The 12,116-nt window shown below is 35.5% G+C and overlaps 1 protein-coding gene and 1 long non-coding RNA gene across 2 annotated transcripts; both read left to right on the top strand.

The window, feature by feature from the left end:
* The first annotated feature begins 7,553 nt into the window (after positions 1 to 7,553).
* Positions 7,554 to 11,505, top strand: LOC117912054 (organelle RRM domain-containing protein 6, chloroplastic). The gene is made up of 4 exons (XM_034826494.1): positions 7,554 to 7,743; positions 10,768 to 10,836; positions 10,963 to 11,069; positions 11,153 to 11,505. The coding sequence occupies exons 1-4, from the start codon at positions 7,614 to 7,616 to the stop codon at positions 11,267 to 11,269; spliced, it is 423 nt and encodes a 140-aa protein (XP_034682385.1). The 5' UTR covers positions 7,554 to 7,613; the 3' UTR covers positions 11,270 to 11,505.
* On the top strand, positions 7,771 to 10,311 carry LOC117912060. The gene is made up of 2 exons (XR_004650969.1): positions 7,771 to 9,287; positions 9,413 to 10,311. It is a non-coding gene; the product is annotated as an uncharacterized LOC117912060 (long non-coding RNA).
* Positions 11,506 to 12,116: the final 611 nt, after the last annotated feature.

The raw sequence follows: 12,116 nt of genomic DNA, 5'->3' as shown, positions 1-12,116 counted from the left end.
CTAGATTTAGGTCCGACATATAATTAAGAATGAAACTTGAGCTAGTCTACTGCCACATAAGTAGGGCATATTAAGGAAAGAAAATGTGAAAAAAAAATTAAAATTAATAAGTTATTTTTATATATTTGTGGACCCCATAATTTTGCTCGATGCGTTCCCACTCGCTAGCGAAACTCGCTTTTTATTATTTGAAAATGATTTATTGATTAAGAAAATGACTTAGAGTCGCGACTTATTTTTATTTTATTTTTAAAGGGTAAACAAAATAAGAAAGAAAACTCTAAATGCGACTCCTTATTTGGAAAAGCAGGTATATGAAAAACTGAGTCGGGTCCGAGGGTCAGGTTACTTATTGGGAAGGTATGGTAAAGACAGTAACACCCCTCTAGATTCCTAAAAACGGGTCTTTACTAAATAAAATGAAGCAATCATGACAATCGGTAAGAAAATCAATGGATACCAAAATGATCACAAATCAAAAGCAAGTCATGATAATGAATAAATGAACAAAGTGAGAGTGAGAGCGTACTTTGAAAGCAGGTAATAAAGCGCTATCATGAAACAGAGTTAATGCGCAATAACAAATACAAAATATATCGCATGCGTGTTAAAGATCAGAACAAAAAAATCAAGCAATATTCATTAGGCATAACAATTAACAATCAGAAGAGAAATCTCATATGTAGGGGCCCCACCTAAGCCCAATTTATCTTGCACGATTGGTTTCACAAATTTCATTAATTTGGAATTATGAAAATTGTCTCCGTGCTTATTAAAGTAGTGAAAAAATGAAAAAATAATTAAAAATCAAATAAAATCACAAGATGCGTACCTGAATGAAAAATGACAGCATGTTTATTAAAAATTAGGTTTTGGTGAATCAGGATTTCAATGAATAAAAGAAAAATAAAGAAAGAAGAAAATAATGCTAATAATAATGATAATAATAATAATGATAAATAAATAAATAAATAAACGAATAACATAAAATAAAACAATAAAATAAATAATTATATGAAAGATGAACGAATAAAAATAATTAAGTTAGGTGAATAAATAGATCAAATAAATGAATTTAAAAGATTTAAAACCATGTGAAAGACAGTTTTGAAAATCAAGTTTTGAAACTAAATTGAAAATTGAAGTTTTAAAAATTAAATTGAAAATTTGGAATTTTAGAAAAATAATTCGAAACTGGGAGTCATGAAAATTGGAACTTGGAAATTACTCGAGGATTAAAGTCTGGAAAATTAAATTTGAAAATTTAAAGTTTTAAAAATTAAATTTAAGAATTGAAAATTAAGAAGTTAAATTTGAAAGTGGAAATTTTAAAATAAATAAAATAAAAATAATAATAATACTAATAATAATAAACAAATATGAAAATTGGAACTGTGGAAAATTGAGAATTAAATTTGGAAATTAGAATTTTGGAAGATTATTTAAAGATGAAATTTTAAATAAATGAATAAGTGAATAAATAAATGAATGGAATAATAATAATAACGAAATAATAATGATTGGATAAATAATTGCTAAAATTAGAATTTTGGAACTTGGGGATTGAATTTAGAGATTGTAAATTTGAAGAATTATTTAGAGATGATATTTTAAATAAATAAATAAGTGGGTAAATAAATGAACGGAATAATAATAATAACAAAAATAATAATGATTGGATAAATACTTGTGAAAATTGGAATTTTGGAATTTGGAAATTGAATTTAGAAATTGAAAATTTGAAGAAGTATTTAGAGATGAAATTTTAAATAAATGAATAAATAAATAAATAGAATAATAATAATAACGAAAATAATAATGATTGGATAAATACTTGCGAAAATTGGAATTTGGAAATTGAATTTAGAAATTTGAAATTTGAAGAATTATTTAGAGATGAGATTTTAAATAAATGAATAAGTGAATAATAAATAAACGGAATAATAATAAGAACGAAAATAATAATGACTGGATAAATACTTGCGAAAATTAGAATTTTGGAATTTGGAAATTAAATTTAGAAATTGGAAATTTGAAGAATTATTTGAAAGGAAATGGAGTTTCAAAAAGTTATTTGAAGGTTGTTTTTTTTTTTTTTTTTAAAAAAAAATAGATTTGGAATTGTGAAATTTTTGGAAAATTAAATTTAAAAATTTGAATCTTGAAAAATTAAAATTTAAAATTAGAACCTTAGAAAATTGTTTCGAGAATGTAAATTTGGAAAATTAAATAAAATAATAATAATAATAATAAATAAATAGAAAATAAATAAATAAAAAACAAAGTTTAGGAAAATTGGACTTTCGAGAATTAAAGTTTTATAAACTAAACTTTGAAAGTTGAAATCTTTAGAAAATTGTTTTGAAAATGGAATTTCGGAAAATTAAAATTCAAAAATTGGAAACTCGAAAAAATATTTTAAAGATGAATGTCGGAAAATCAAATTTCGAATTATTTTAGGAATGAAATGTCGAAAAATTAAATTTCGAAAACTAGAACGTTAGAGAGAATTATTTTGATATCAAAACGTGAAGAAGAAATAATGATAAAAAAAAAAAAAGGGTTATGATGATGCATAAGTCACACATCTCCTATACAGTGGCCATAAACCCATTTTTTATCAACCTATTCCATGCACAACTAGAATCCATTTTTCGTACCCCTTATCCACCACCACCATCAGAACCATTTAAAGTCCCCTAACCAAACTTATTCTACCTACTGCTAACACTCTCAACCCATTCCATGTACTACCAGAGAACACAAACCCATGTTTTACATAAAAAAAAAAAAAAAAAAAAAAAAAAAAAAAAAAAAAACAAACAAACAAACAAACACCACATGCTGCCACCTTTTCACCCAACTGTCGTTCTCACCACCATGCATGCTAAGATTTTTCGTTTGTTTCAAACTTCTTTCCACTCTCCATATTTCAACACCTTTATTCCTGTGAACATGGGTGAGAAATTGGTATATAAAGATAAATGAAGACGTAGGTGGTGACGAGCATGAGTGGAAAATAGGTGTGGTGAGATGGAAGGGGTGAGATTAGGAAGGGTGGTGAATATGAAAACGACTACGTGCATGAGATTGGCGTTGAGTACGACCACAAGTAGTGAGAGAAAGTGAGAGGAATGGGTAGTGAGTGAAAAATGGGTACGTGGTGTAGAGAGAGAAAGGGGTATGAAAGGTGGCCATGTTTGCATGGCTCCCATGCACGCATAGAGCTTCATGTACATGGAGAATGGAAGGGAATGGATAGGTGTGAAATATATGGCGGAAGCGGTGATGGAAGGTGATGAGGGGAATGGGTTTGAGAGACATTGGAAGGTGGGTATGAAAATGGGCAGTGGGTATACATGGTGCATGAGTTAGTGAGAGAAAGTGAGAGAAATGAGTAGTGAGTGAAAAATGGGTACGTGGTTACACTCGATTGACCCAAGTGGACCACACCCTGATCAATCAGATCCTGGATGGTGTGTCTTAGAGCAGTGCAACGATCTGTCTCATGTCCTGGTCCCTGATGATATGCACAGTGTAAATCCATCTTGAACTGAGGTGGAATAGGTTGAGGTGGTGGTCTGGAAGTGAGAGCCGTCAACAATCCTGTCTTTGTAAGCTTCTGAAGAGCCTGGCTCAATGGCATGCCTAATTGTGAAAACTGCCTCTGCGTCCTCAAAGCAAAAGGAGCAGAGGTCTGCTGAGCTCTAGGCCTGGGATAAGATGTCGTAGGTCTTACAACAAATTGTGCTGCATAGCATGGCTGCGTTGTGGCAGAATATGAGACATGAGGCCTCTCTATGCCTTGTGCGGTGTGGTGAGGCAATGCCAATGTAGGAGACACGTAGGTTTGATCATATGACAATGAAAGTGCTCGTGGTCTATACTACACATAAGGTGATAGTGGGTAGTAGAGTCCAAAAGTCTGCCCAATTGTTTGATAACGTTTAGGAGGTCTCAACCCTGTCGAACTGATAGCACCGACATCTCCTGATCTCTGTCCTCCTAAGGGCTTCTTCCCATTCGAATAAGAAGGAGAAGACTTAGACCATAATCCTCTAGCTATGCCCTCTTCTATACTGTACAAGGCCTATACCAAAGATCCAAAATCTGTATGTGGAAATCCCATCAAGTGCTGAGCAAATTGAGGCTGCAAACTCCTCATAATCATGCTAATTTGATCCCTCTTAGATGGTCTATCAATGACCTGCAAAATCTTCTTCCTCTAGCGGGAGATAAACGAGGTGACCGACTCCTCTGACCTTTGTCTCAACACCTCTAACTCCCTCCTCGATACGTCAATGACAGTATTAAATGCATGTTGTCTCAAGAACTCCTAGGTCAGATCATCCTAAGTTCAACGACGTGATGCATCCAATGAAGCAAACCAACGCTGAGCTGCGCCACTCAGGGACATGGGAAAAAGCATAATTGTCTTAGCCTCGTCCAATCCATGAGCTCTTATGATCGTACTGTAAAGCCTCAAATGGATGCGGGGGCATCCAATCCCTATGTATCGCTCGATCTCTAACATCCTAAACTTGGCTGGTAAACTGGCCACTGGTGCTCTATCAAAATCCTCTCAAGTAACAACTCTGTCTGAAGTCCTCAACTGCCTCAACTTTTGCTCAAGCCTATCCATACGAGCATGTGGGTCCTCTAAGGTCGGAGTAGGCACAGTGACAGGAGACGGAGCAACCTCGGTCTGACTATGTAGTGTGAAAGGTATAACTTGCGGTGCTGACTGATTGGGTGGAGGAGGTGGTGGCACATTAGGGTCATATTGGGCGCCATCCTGAGGCGAGACCTGCTGCCCATCTATCATTCGGCCGAGGCTAGCTATAACCTCCTGAATCGAAGCCATGACCATAGCAAACTAGTCAACTGTAACTATCTGTGAATCCATATCCCTTTGATCTAATATCTGGTTTGACTGGTTTAACGCTCTGATCAATCTGCCCCCAACTCTGATCCAAGAAGTCGAACCCAGACCGAACGTATCAATACTCCTACAACAAATGAAATACCAGATAAGATACGAGGTAAAGGAAACTCCATAAGGAATGTCTATCAAATATGCCAAAAGGTAACCCGAAAGTAATCAAACTGATATCCAATCCTGAGTAGGTATATAAGATATTACTACGAAAGTAAATAAACTTATCACTGCCAAACCGGCTCTGAAGGCCCACGGATGCACCCACGTGTTAAGGAAAGAAATCATGATTGAAAGATTTAAGGCTCAACCTACAAGGTCAAGGTGACTCTAAAGAGAAAAGGGGTGAACTTTAAAGGATCCCTAGCAGAAGCGGTCATACTCTCCAACGGTATGCAACCCTCTACACGCCTCCGAAAAGACGGGGCGCTTCCATGCAAGGTGGTCATCATCTCCACATATGCACTACCTCGACATCCCAAGGGGTTTCCTATAGTGAAATCTCTCAAAACTCTCAACACTAAGTGGTCAACTAGAGTGCACAGTGAGCAATGTGGGTGTATCCGAAAACCCTATGAAGTTAAAACAGAAAGAGGGAACATACTAGTTGTACAAATATCCATGAAACCTAGCTCCAGGCTATACAGGTCTTCAATGATCGGACTCCAATCAACACCAATGTGTCGATCTCCTCCACAATGCTCCCAAACATCGATATGGCCCGTCACTAGACCTTACTCCTAACATCTGGCTCAGTCAAAGAAACAAGTACACAAGGCCTCACACTTGCAAAAGCGAAAGTCGAAATTGAAAGAAATGACCGAAAACCAGAGGATTGGAGGTAAAGGGGATAGGTGTACGACCCACACAAACACGCGACATGCAATCACACAGAAAAATGATAGTCATGCAACATGCAGTCAAGCAGGGTATAAATATATCACTCATGTTCATATACAAGCTATGGCAATTAAAATGAATAGTGACAAAGACAACATGCTCAAAGATGATTAGGGTAATGTACAAGTCGATGAATCAACACATCAAGTCGAAAAATATACAACAATGAGTCTATACATGCGAGGTGAGCAGAACAATCATGACAAAATCAAAGTCACTATACTAAGATATGCAAGATAATCAATCAATACAATCAACATGTCAGTGTCCCAAACAGACACAATAACTAAGCATACATCAAGGATAATGGCGTCAATAGCTCTCAATGTGCAATCAACAGTCAGGCAAACAGAGGCACAAAGAGAGATAGGTACCCACTGATCGACTAATCAAATGCCACACTTACTTCATCTTAAGTTCAAGCTTGATCCTCTTGTGCCTCCCTAGTGGAGTCGCCATTTTGCTCCATTGTCCTTCCTTCTCAAATGGCGATGTCCCTCTTTTTTGAAACAAGTCACCCATCAACTGCTATGGCCGCCTGGGACAACTCCTCCATCAGCAACTTTTTTTCACTTCCCGTCCTCTCCTTTGCTGCCCAAGGAACAACTCACTTAAATACAACTCCTCATCGCCTGTCTTTCTTCATTTTTCAGTCCTATCTAGCCGCTTAATGCGGCTCAATGTCGGGGTGGTAAGAGAAAGCGAGGAAGAAGAGAGAAAAAATAATAAACCAAAAAGAGAGGTCCCCCACCCGAGGGGGTCTACAATATTACTTTAAACTCATTTCACTCGAAAATATATAAATTTTTAATTAATTTTAATTAAATATAAGGGAAAAGAAATAGAAAGAGAAATTAGAAGGAAAGTCAAGTGAAAAAAAAAATTAAAATTAATAAATTATTTTTATATACTAGTTTAAACTGGTTTAACTCTATTTTATAAATATTAAATAATTTAAAATTATATCATTTTCTTATTAATTTGAATTATATTTGAATTTCTTTAATATTTTTCATGGTAAATCCAAAAATAAGAAACTAATTTCTTTTAGTATTTTTTTTTCTTTTCTTAATACTTTTCGAGAATCAAACATATCCTTAAAATTTTTCATATTACAACTAAATATGAAAAAAATTTCTTAACTAAATATGAAACTAATGTTAAAATGGTGCGAATTGTGGTGAACTCAGCCCAGCATTCACTCAATGGGTCGTTAAGAGAGGCCCATGTTAAGCATGCTTTCCGTCAACTTTGATGAATCAACGTACAACGGAACACTGCAGTCTCGCAAAGGAGAAAGGAGTAGTAGTCAGTAGGGATGCAGTTGGATGTGTTGAAGGCCCAAGCATATGCTAAATATACTAATTCAAGGATTAATAGGTACAACTATTTTCCCATATCCCACATGGTGAAATCACCCCTGAATTTTTCTTGGCAAAATTTTAAACCTACGATGGAACGGGGCTTGATTGATCACTTAATCGACACCTTAGCTAAATCATTTTCTAAATTCATATTTTTCGGGAATCAAACATAGCTAAATCAATAACACCTTGTATCAAAATTATCTTAATTATCATATGATTAAATTATTTATTAACTTCGCTTAATTCCTTTATTGAGGGTATTAATTTGATGATAAAAAATGCACATTTTGGAGAGACGAGAAACCTTTAAATTTAAATTAGGGTTAAATTGAAAACAGCAGACCTCTAAAACGGTGCGTTTTGAAACAAACCGAACCGACTGCTTCGAGGAGGAAAGTCTCTCAGGGAAGATGTCATGGCATCAACACTCTGTTTCAGTCCACAGCAACCCATCTCTCACAATCTCTTGGAACAAGAAAGCTTTCAATCTTAGAGCATCTCTTTTCGATCATCCTCTTGCAAGCAGGATCATGGTTTCAAGTAAATTCATTTCTCTGGTTTCTTAAACTTCTATCTACTATTCATGGATTTATGGATATATTATATGCAATTTTTTTTTTTTTTTTGTAAATTTTCCGATCTGGGCTTGTTTGGAATCGGTTCTCAATGCACAATATGAAGTGGGAGTTGTTTGATTGTTGTTGTTATGGTAAAATTTTGGGAAGTTTGGTTCTCTTTTATCTGGGTTTTCCTCCAATTCTTTTGGTAATTATCTTCTGGGACTGTTTGGTTCCCCAGAAAACATAAGAAAAAAAGAAAAAAGAAGAGAGACTAGAGCTTAGATTTTATAACACTAAATTGAATCCCTGCTTGAACCCGTCATGATTATTCAAATTTTCGTTAGAAAAAGCGTACGATGGAGTCTTTGTGGAGACAACATGACGGGTTTTAGGAAAGAAAGGAGTGTCATTCAAATACATTTGATTAAGGAAATGTATGATGGAGCAATAATTAGCCCTGGAAAATTGAAAAGAGTGATAAGTGATCGTCCATTTACAAAAACAATACATTTAAGGATTTGTGCTGTGTCCTTAATTCTTCTCTTTATGCGTTGGTTTTGGATGAGCTTACTAGGCATGTGATGTTATGAGTCTAGTTGATAAAACTTAAGGTTTAATTTCAATTGAATTGTGAAGAGAGGATTTACAATTTAGATGTTTTGAGCTAAGCCGGAGTGCAAGACTAAGATGAAAAATATAAATATGATTTGTTTAAACCTTGGTTAGAAATGGGGATATCATGAGAATTGGTTTTTGTTTACAATTCTGGCCTTGGTAGATGAAAGACCGTAGAAAATTCAGAGGGTGATTGGTTTGGGGTAGGGTTACAAGCCTAAGCAAGATGTTGATTGATTAGGCAACTGGTTGCAGAGATACACAATCAAGAGGGTTCATGTGTGGCTGAGGGTGGTGAGTAGCAAATACTGGGAGGAGGTAGAAAGGTGGACTTGGAAGGAGGGGTGGGACTCTGACTCCTCCCAAATCATCTTGTGGAAAAATATTGGAAAAGTATGACAAGAGCCTGCTTGCAGAGAAGCTTTCTGAAAGTTACTTTACTAAATCCATTTGCTTTGGCCAAGCCAAAGAAGTAAAAGTGCTTCAGCATTGCAAGGAGGGAGGTATGGTGCAGGAAGATAAAATCTCTGGTTGCTAACAGGACTGTGTTTCCCCTCTAAAATCCTTCTTGGTGGGTCTTGTATGAGGATCTTGACTGTGGTGATTACAACTCTCTGCTTAGTTTGATTGCAATTTGGTGGGGTTGTTTAAACCAACAACCTTCACAGCAGCTAATAGCAAAATTTTATTTGATTATAAAATCTAGATTGTTATTTGACATTCAGGTACATATCTAGAAAGTTACTTTACTAAATCCATTTGCTTTGGCCAAGCCAAAGAAGTAAAAGTGCTTCAGCATTGCAAGGAGGGAGGTATGGTGCAGGAAGATAAAATCTCTGGTTGCTAACAGGACTGTGTTTCCCCTCTAAAATCCTTCTTGGTGGGTCTTGTATGAGGATCTTGACTGTGGTGATTACAACTCTCTGCTTAGTTTGATTGCAATTTGGTGGGGTTGTTTAAACCAACAACCTTCACAGCAGCTAATAGCAAAATTTTATTTGATTATAAAATCTAGATTGTTATTTGACATTCAGGTACATATGGAATGGTGTAATTTTTCAAGGCAAGAAGTATTTTGCTCCTTAATTATAGAAAGAACTGTCCAGGCAACAGAGAGTGATTGTAATAACTTTTGAGGATGGTAGGAATGAAACATTAATCGGAAGGAAAATTTATAAGCAGAAGGTGGATGCTGTCTTCTAAGCCATGTAATCAACTAAACTGGTGGTTTCTTTAGTAGTGATTGAAGAAGTAGCTTCGTTCATAATCTTCCTCTACTCTGCAGATTGTTTTACATCTCTTTTTGGAGCTTTTCTTCTTGTTTTAATCAGATTTTGGATATTCTGGAAGGATGCCTCATCCTTCTTGCTCCTTGCCAATTAATAAAAGTGATTGGTGTGTTTCTGATGGAAAAAGGAAGTAGCTTTGTCATTAGAGAATGCACTGGACTACACATTTGGGCTCACTCTGTGGGTTGGAAAGGCTTTGTCATTAGCTTATGGAAGTTCTTCCCTAAGAAATGGCCTCATTGGAGCCAGTGAGTGTGGTTGAGAACTGGTTTGTTCAGTGATGAAAGAGGCTTTTATGCCAGTCTCGGACAATTCCTTGCATTTTACATTATTACTAGGAACCCATAGGAGTTATAATACAGAAACTCTGACATTTTCTTGTTCTTATGGGTAAACTAATCCGGATGCTGACTTCCTAGCAAATTTGGTAACTCAACTAATCTAGGCAGCAGTTGGGAAATTATCAATAGGATCTCAAGGTCAATTGATAGCTGATCAGAGCGGCCTTGCTCAGGCTCTAAGTTTCCAAAAAGATTGTGATGCTCAAGAAGTCAAGAGAGATGGAAAGAGGTGGAAAGAAGAAACTAGAAGATGAAGAGGAAAAAAACCACTTCCAGAACTATGTTTGGCTTTCTCCTAGAGCCGAAAGGGAAAAACTGTTCTTAGTACTGTAAGACGTAAGATAAAACATGCATAAATGACCATCCATGATGAGTGAGCATCTGGGAACCATTTGTTTGTGTAAATGAACTTAGCATTCTCTTGGTTGCATTTAGAATCAGAATGTAAGATAAGGTGTCATCTTCCATCAGGACACATTTGTTGCAGTACATCTCATCCCTAATTGCTTCATTATATTAGCAGATGCCTGGTATAGAAACCGGATCAGTTTATTGTGTTTGACATAGCCATTAAAAATGGTGGAAAAATCTTAGACTTTGTTGATTGATTCTGGAAACTAAGTGGCTACAAATGCCTTGTAAAACATGAAGAACTGATTCAATTTCCATTGATTGCTCAAATGCCTATCATTTCAAAACCATACAGAATTTTCATCTTAAAGTTTACTAATTACTAAATTCGGGCATCTTGAGCTGCAGATTTATCATATGCTACCAGCAAAAGTAGTCTGCAGAAGGAGTTCTCAAAATTCGGCCAGATAGTTGAAGGTACACATCTTGTGTTGATTTCCCCATCATCCATCAAAGGCCTTACTGAATGAATTACGTTTCTACATTCAATTCAGACCTTGCTCATCTTTTTAACTGCATGTACCATCTTTGATTCTCTGGCAGTCGACGTTGTCAAAGACAAAGCCGCAAGGAGGCCAAGAGGCTACGCATTCATCCAATATACCTCTCAAGATCATGCCATGCTTGCCCTAGAAAATATGGATCACAAGGTTCAACCTTCTCATTTTCCTCTGGTTTTCCCTCCCCACATGCATTTACTTTCTTCCAAGGCTTATCTTATTTTCTGTATCAGTATTTGGATGGCAGGGTGGTCTGTGTGGAACTCGCAAAACCTGGGAAAAATGATTTTGGTAGATACCCTAGAACCTGCGGACCACCCAGCAAGAAGGAAGACGAGACGAGAGAGTGACTGGGTATGCAGCAAAGATACTTCCATTTCCAGTGGATTCCTTCATCCTCATCAAAGAGAGAAGCTTGGCGTGTAAATACCAGTACTACTACATTCCTACCTGCAACGTGCTGAGCTGAAAGGATTCCTCCAAACCAAATCAATTTTTTGCATGCCCATGTTTCAAATTGTTCAAATTCTAAGCTTGAGGCACAGCCCGTCACCACTTCTTTAGGATCAAAGGCTTGATCTTCTTACATTTGATTTATCATGAAAAAATATAAAAGAAAATCAAATTAAATTTAGTTAGAAATTTGTAAATTATTAAATATTAATATAAAATGAAATAAATAAATAAATAAAATGAGTTGACAGAAACATGTAAAATAATTTTTTAATTTTAAATTCTATTTTTTGTTTATTTTTCTATATTTTCTATTTTTCTTTTTTGTTTTATCCGTTTATATTTTTTCTCGAATTTGTAAAGAACCAACCATAAAAAAGAAAATTTTAAATAATATTTCTATTCCTAACAAGTTGTGAAAAGAAATTAAAATGTTGATGCATTGTATTATTAATATTTTATTATTTAGTAAGGTTTTTTTACAAAGTTTTAATATTTTTTAATTAAATTTTTGCATCTTTTTTATTTATTTTTTTTAAATTACAATCGGTATTAGGTAAAATTGAACCAACCATTGATATTTTCACCGGAAAGTTTGAAAATCGAAATCAGTAGTTAAAACGGTGTCGTTTGGGAGTGAGAAAACTTTCAGACGCGCGCTGTCGGCACTTGCAGCCAAGGGACGTCGTTTTCCTCGAAAAATGTGGGCGCCTTCAAAAAGGTAAGCGTGCGGAATAATGAATG

The sequence above is a fragment of the Vitis riparia genome, chromosome 1 (assembly GCF_004353265.1).
Source record: "Vitis riparia cultivar Riparia Gloire de Montpellier isolate 1030 chromosome 1, EGFV_Vit.rip_1.0, whole genome shotgun sequence".
NCBI classification, from domain to species: domain Eukaryota; kingdom Viridiplantae; phylum Streptophyta; class Magnoliopsida; order Vitales; family Vitaceae; genus Vitis; species Vitis riparia.
Note: the sequence above shows the minus strand (reverse complement) of the source record. Positions and strands in the feature narration are given on the sequence as shown.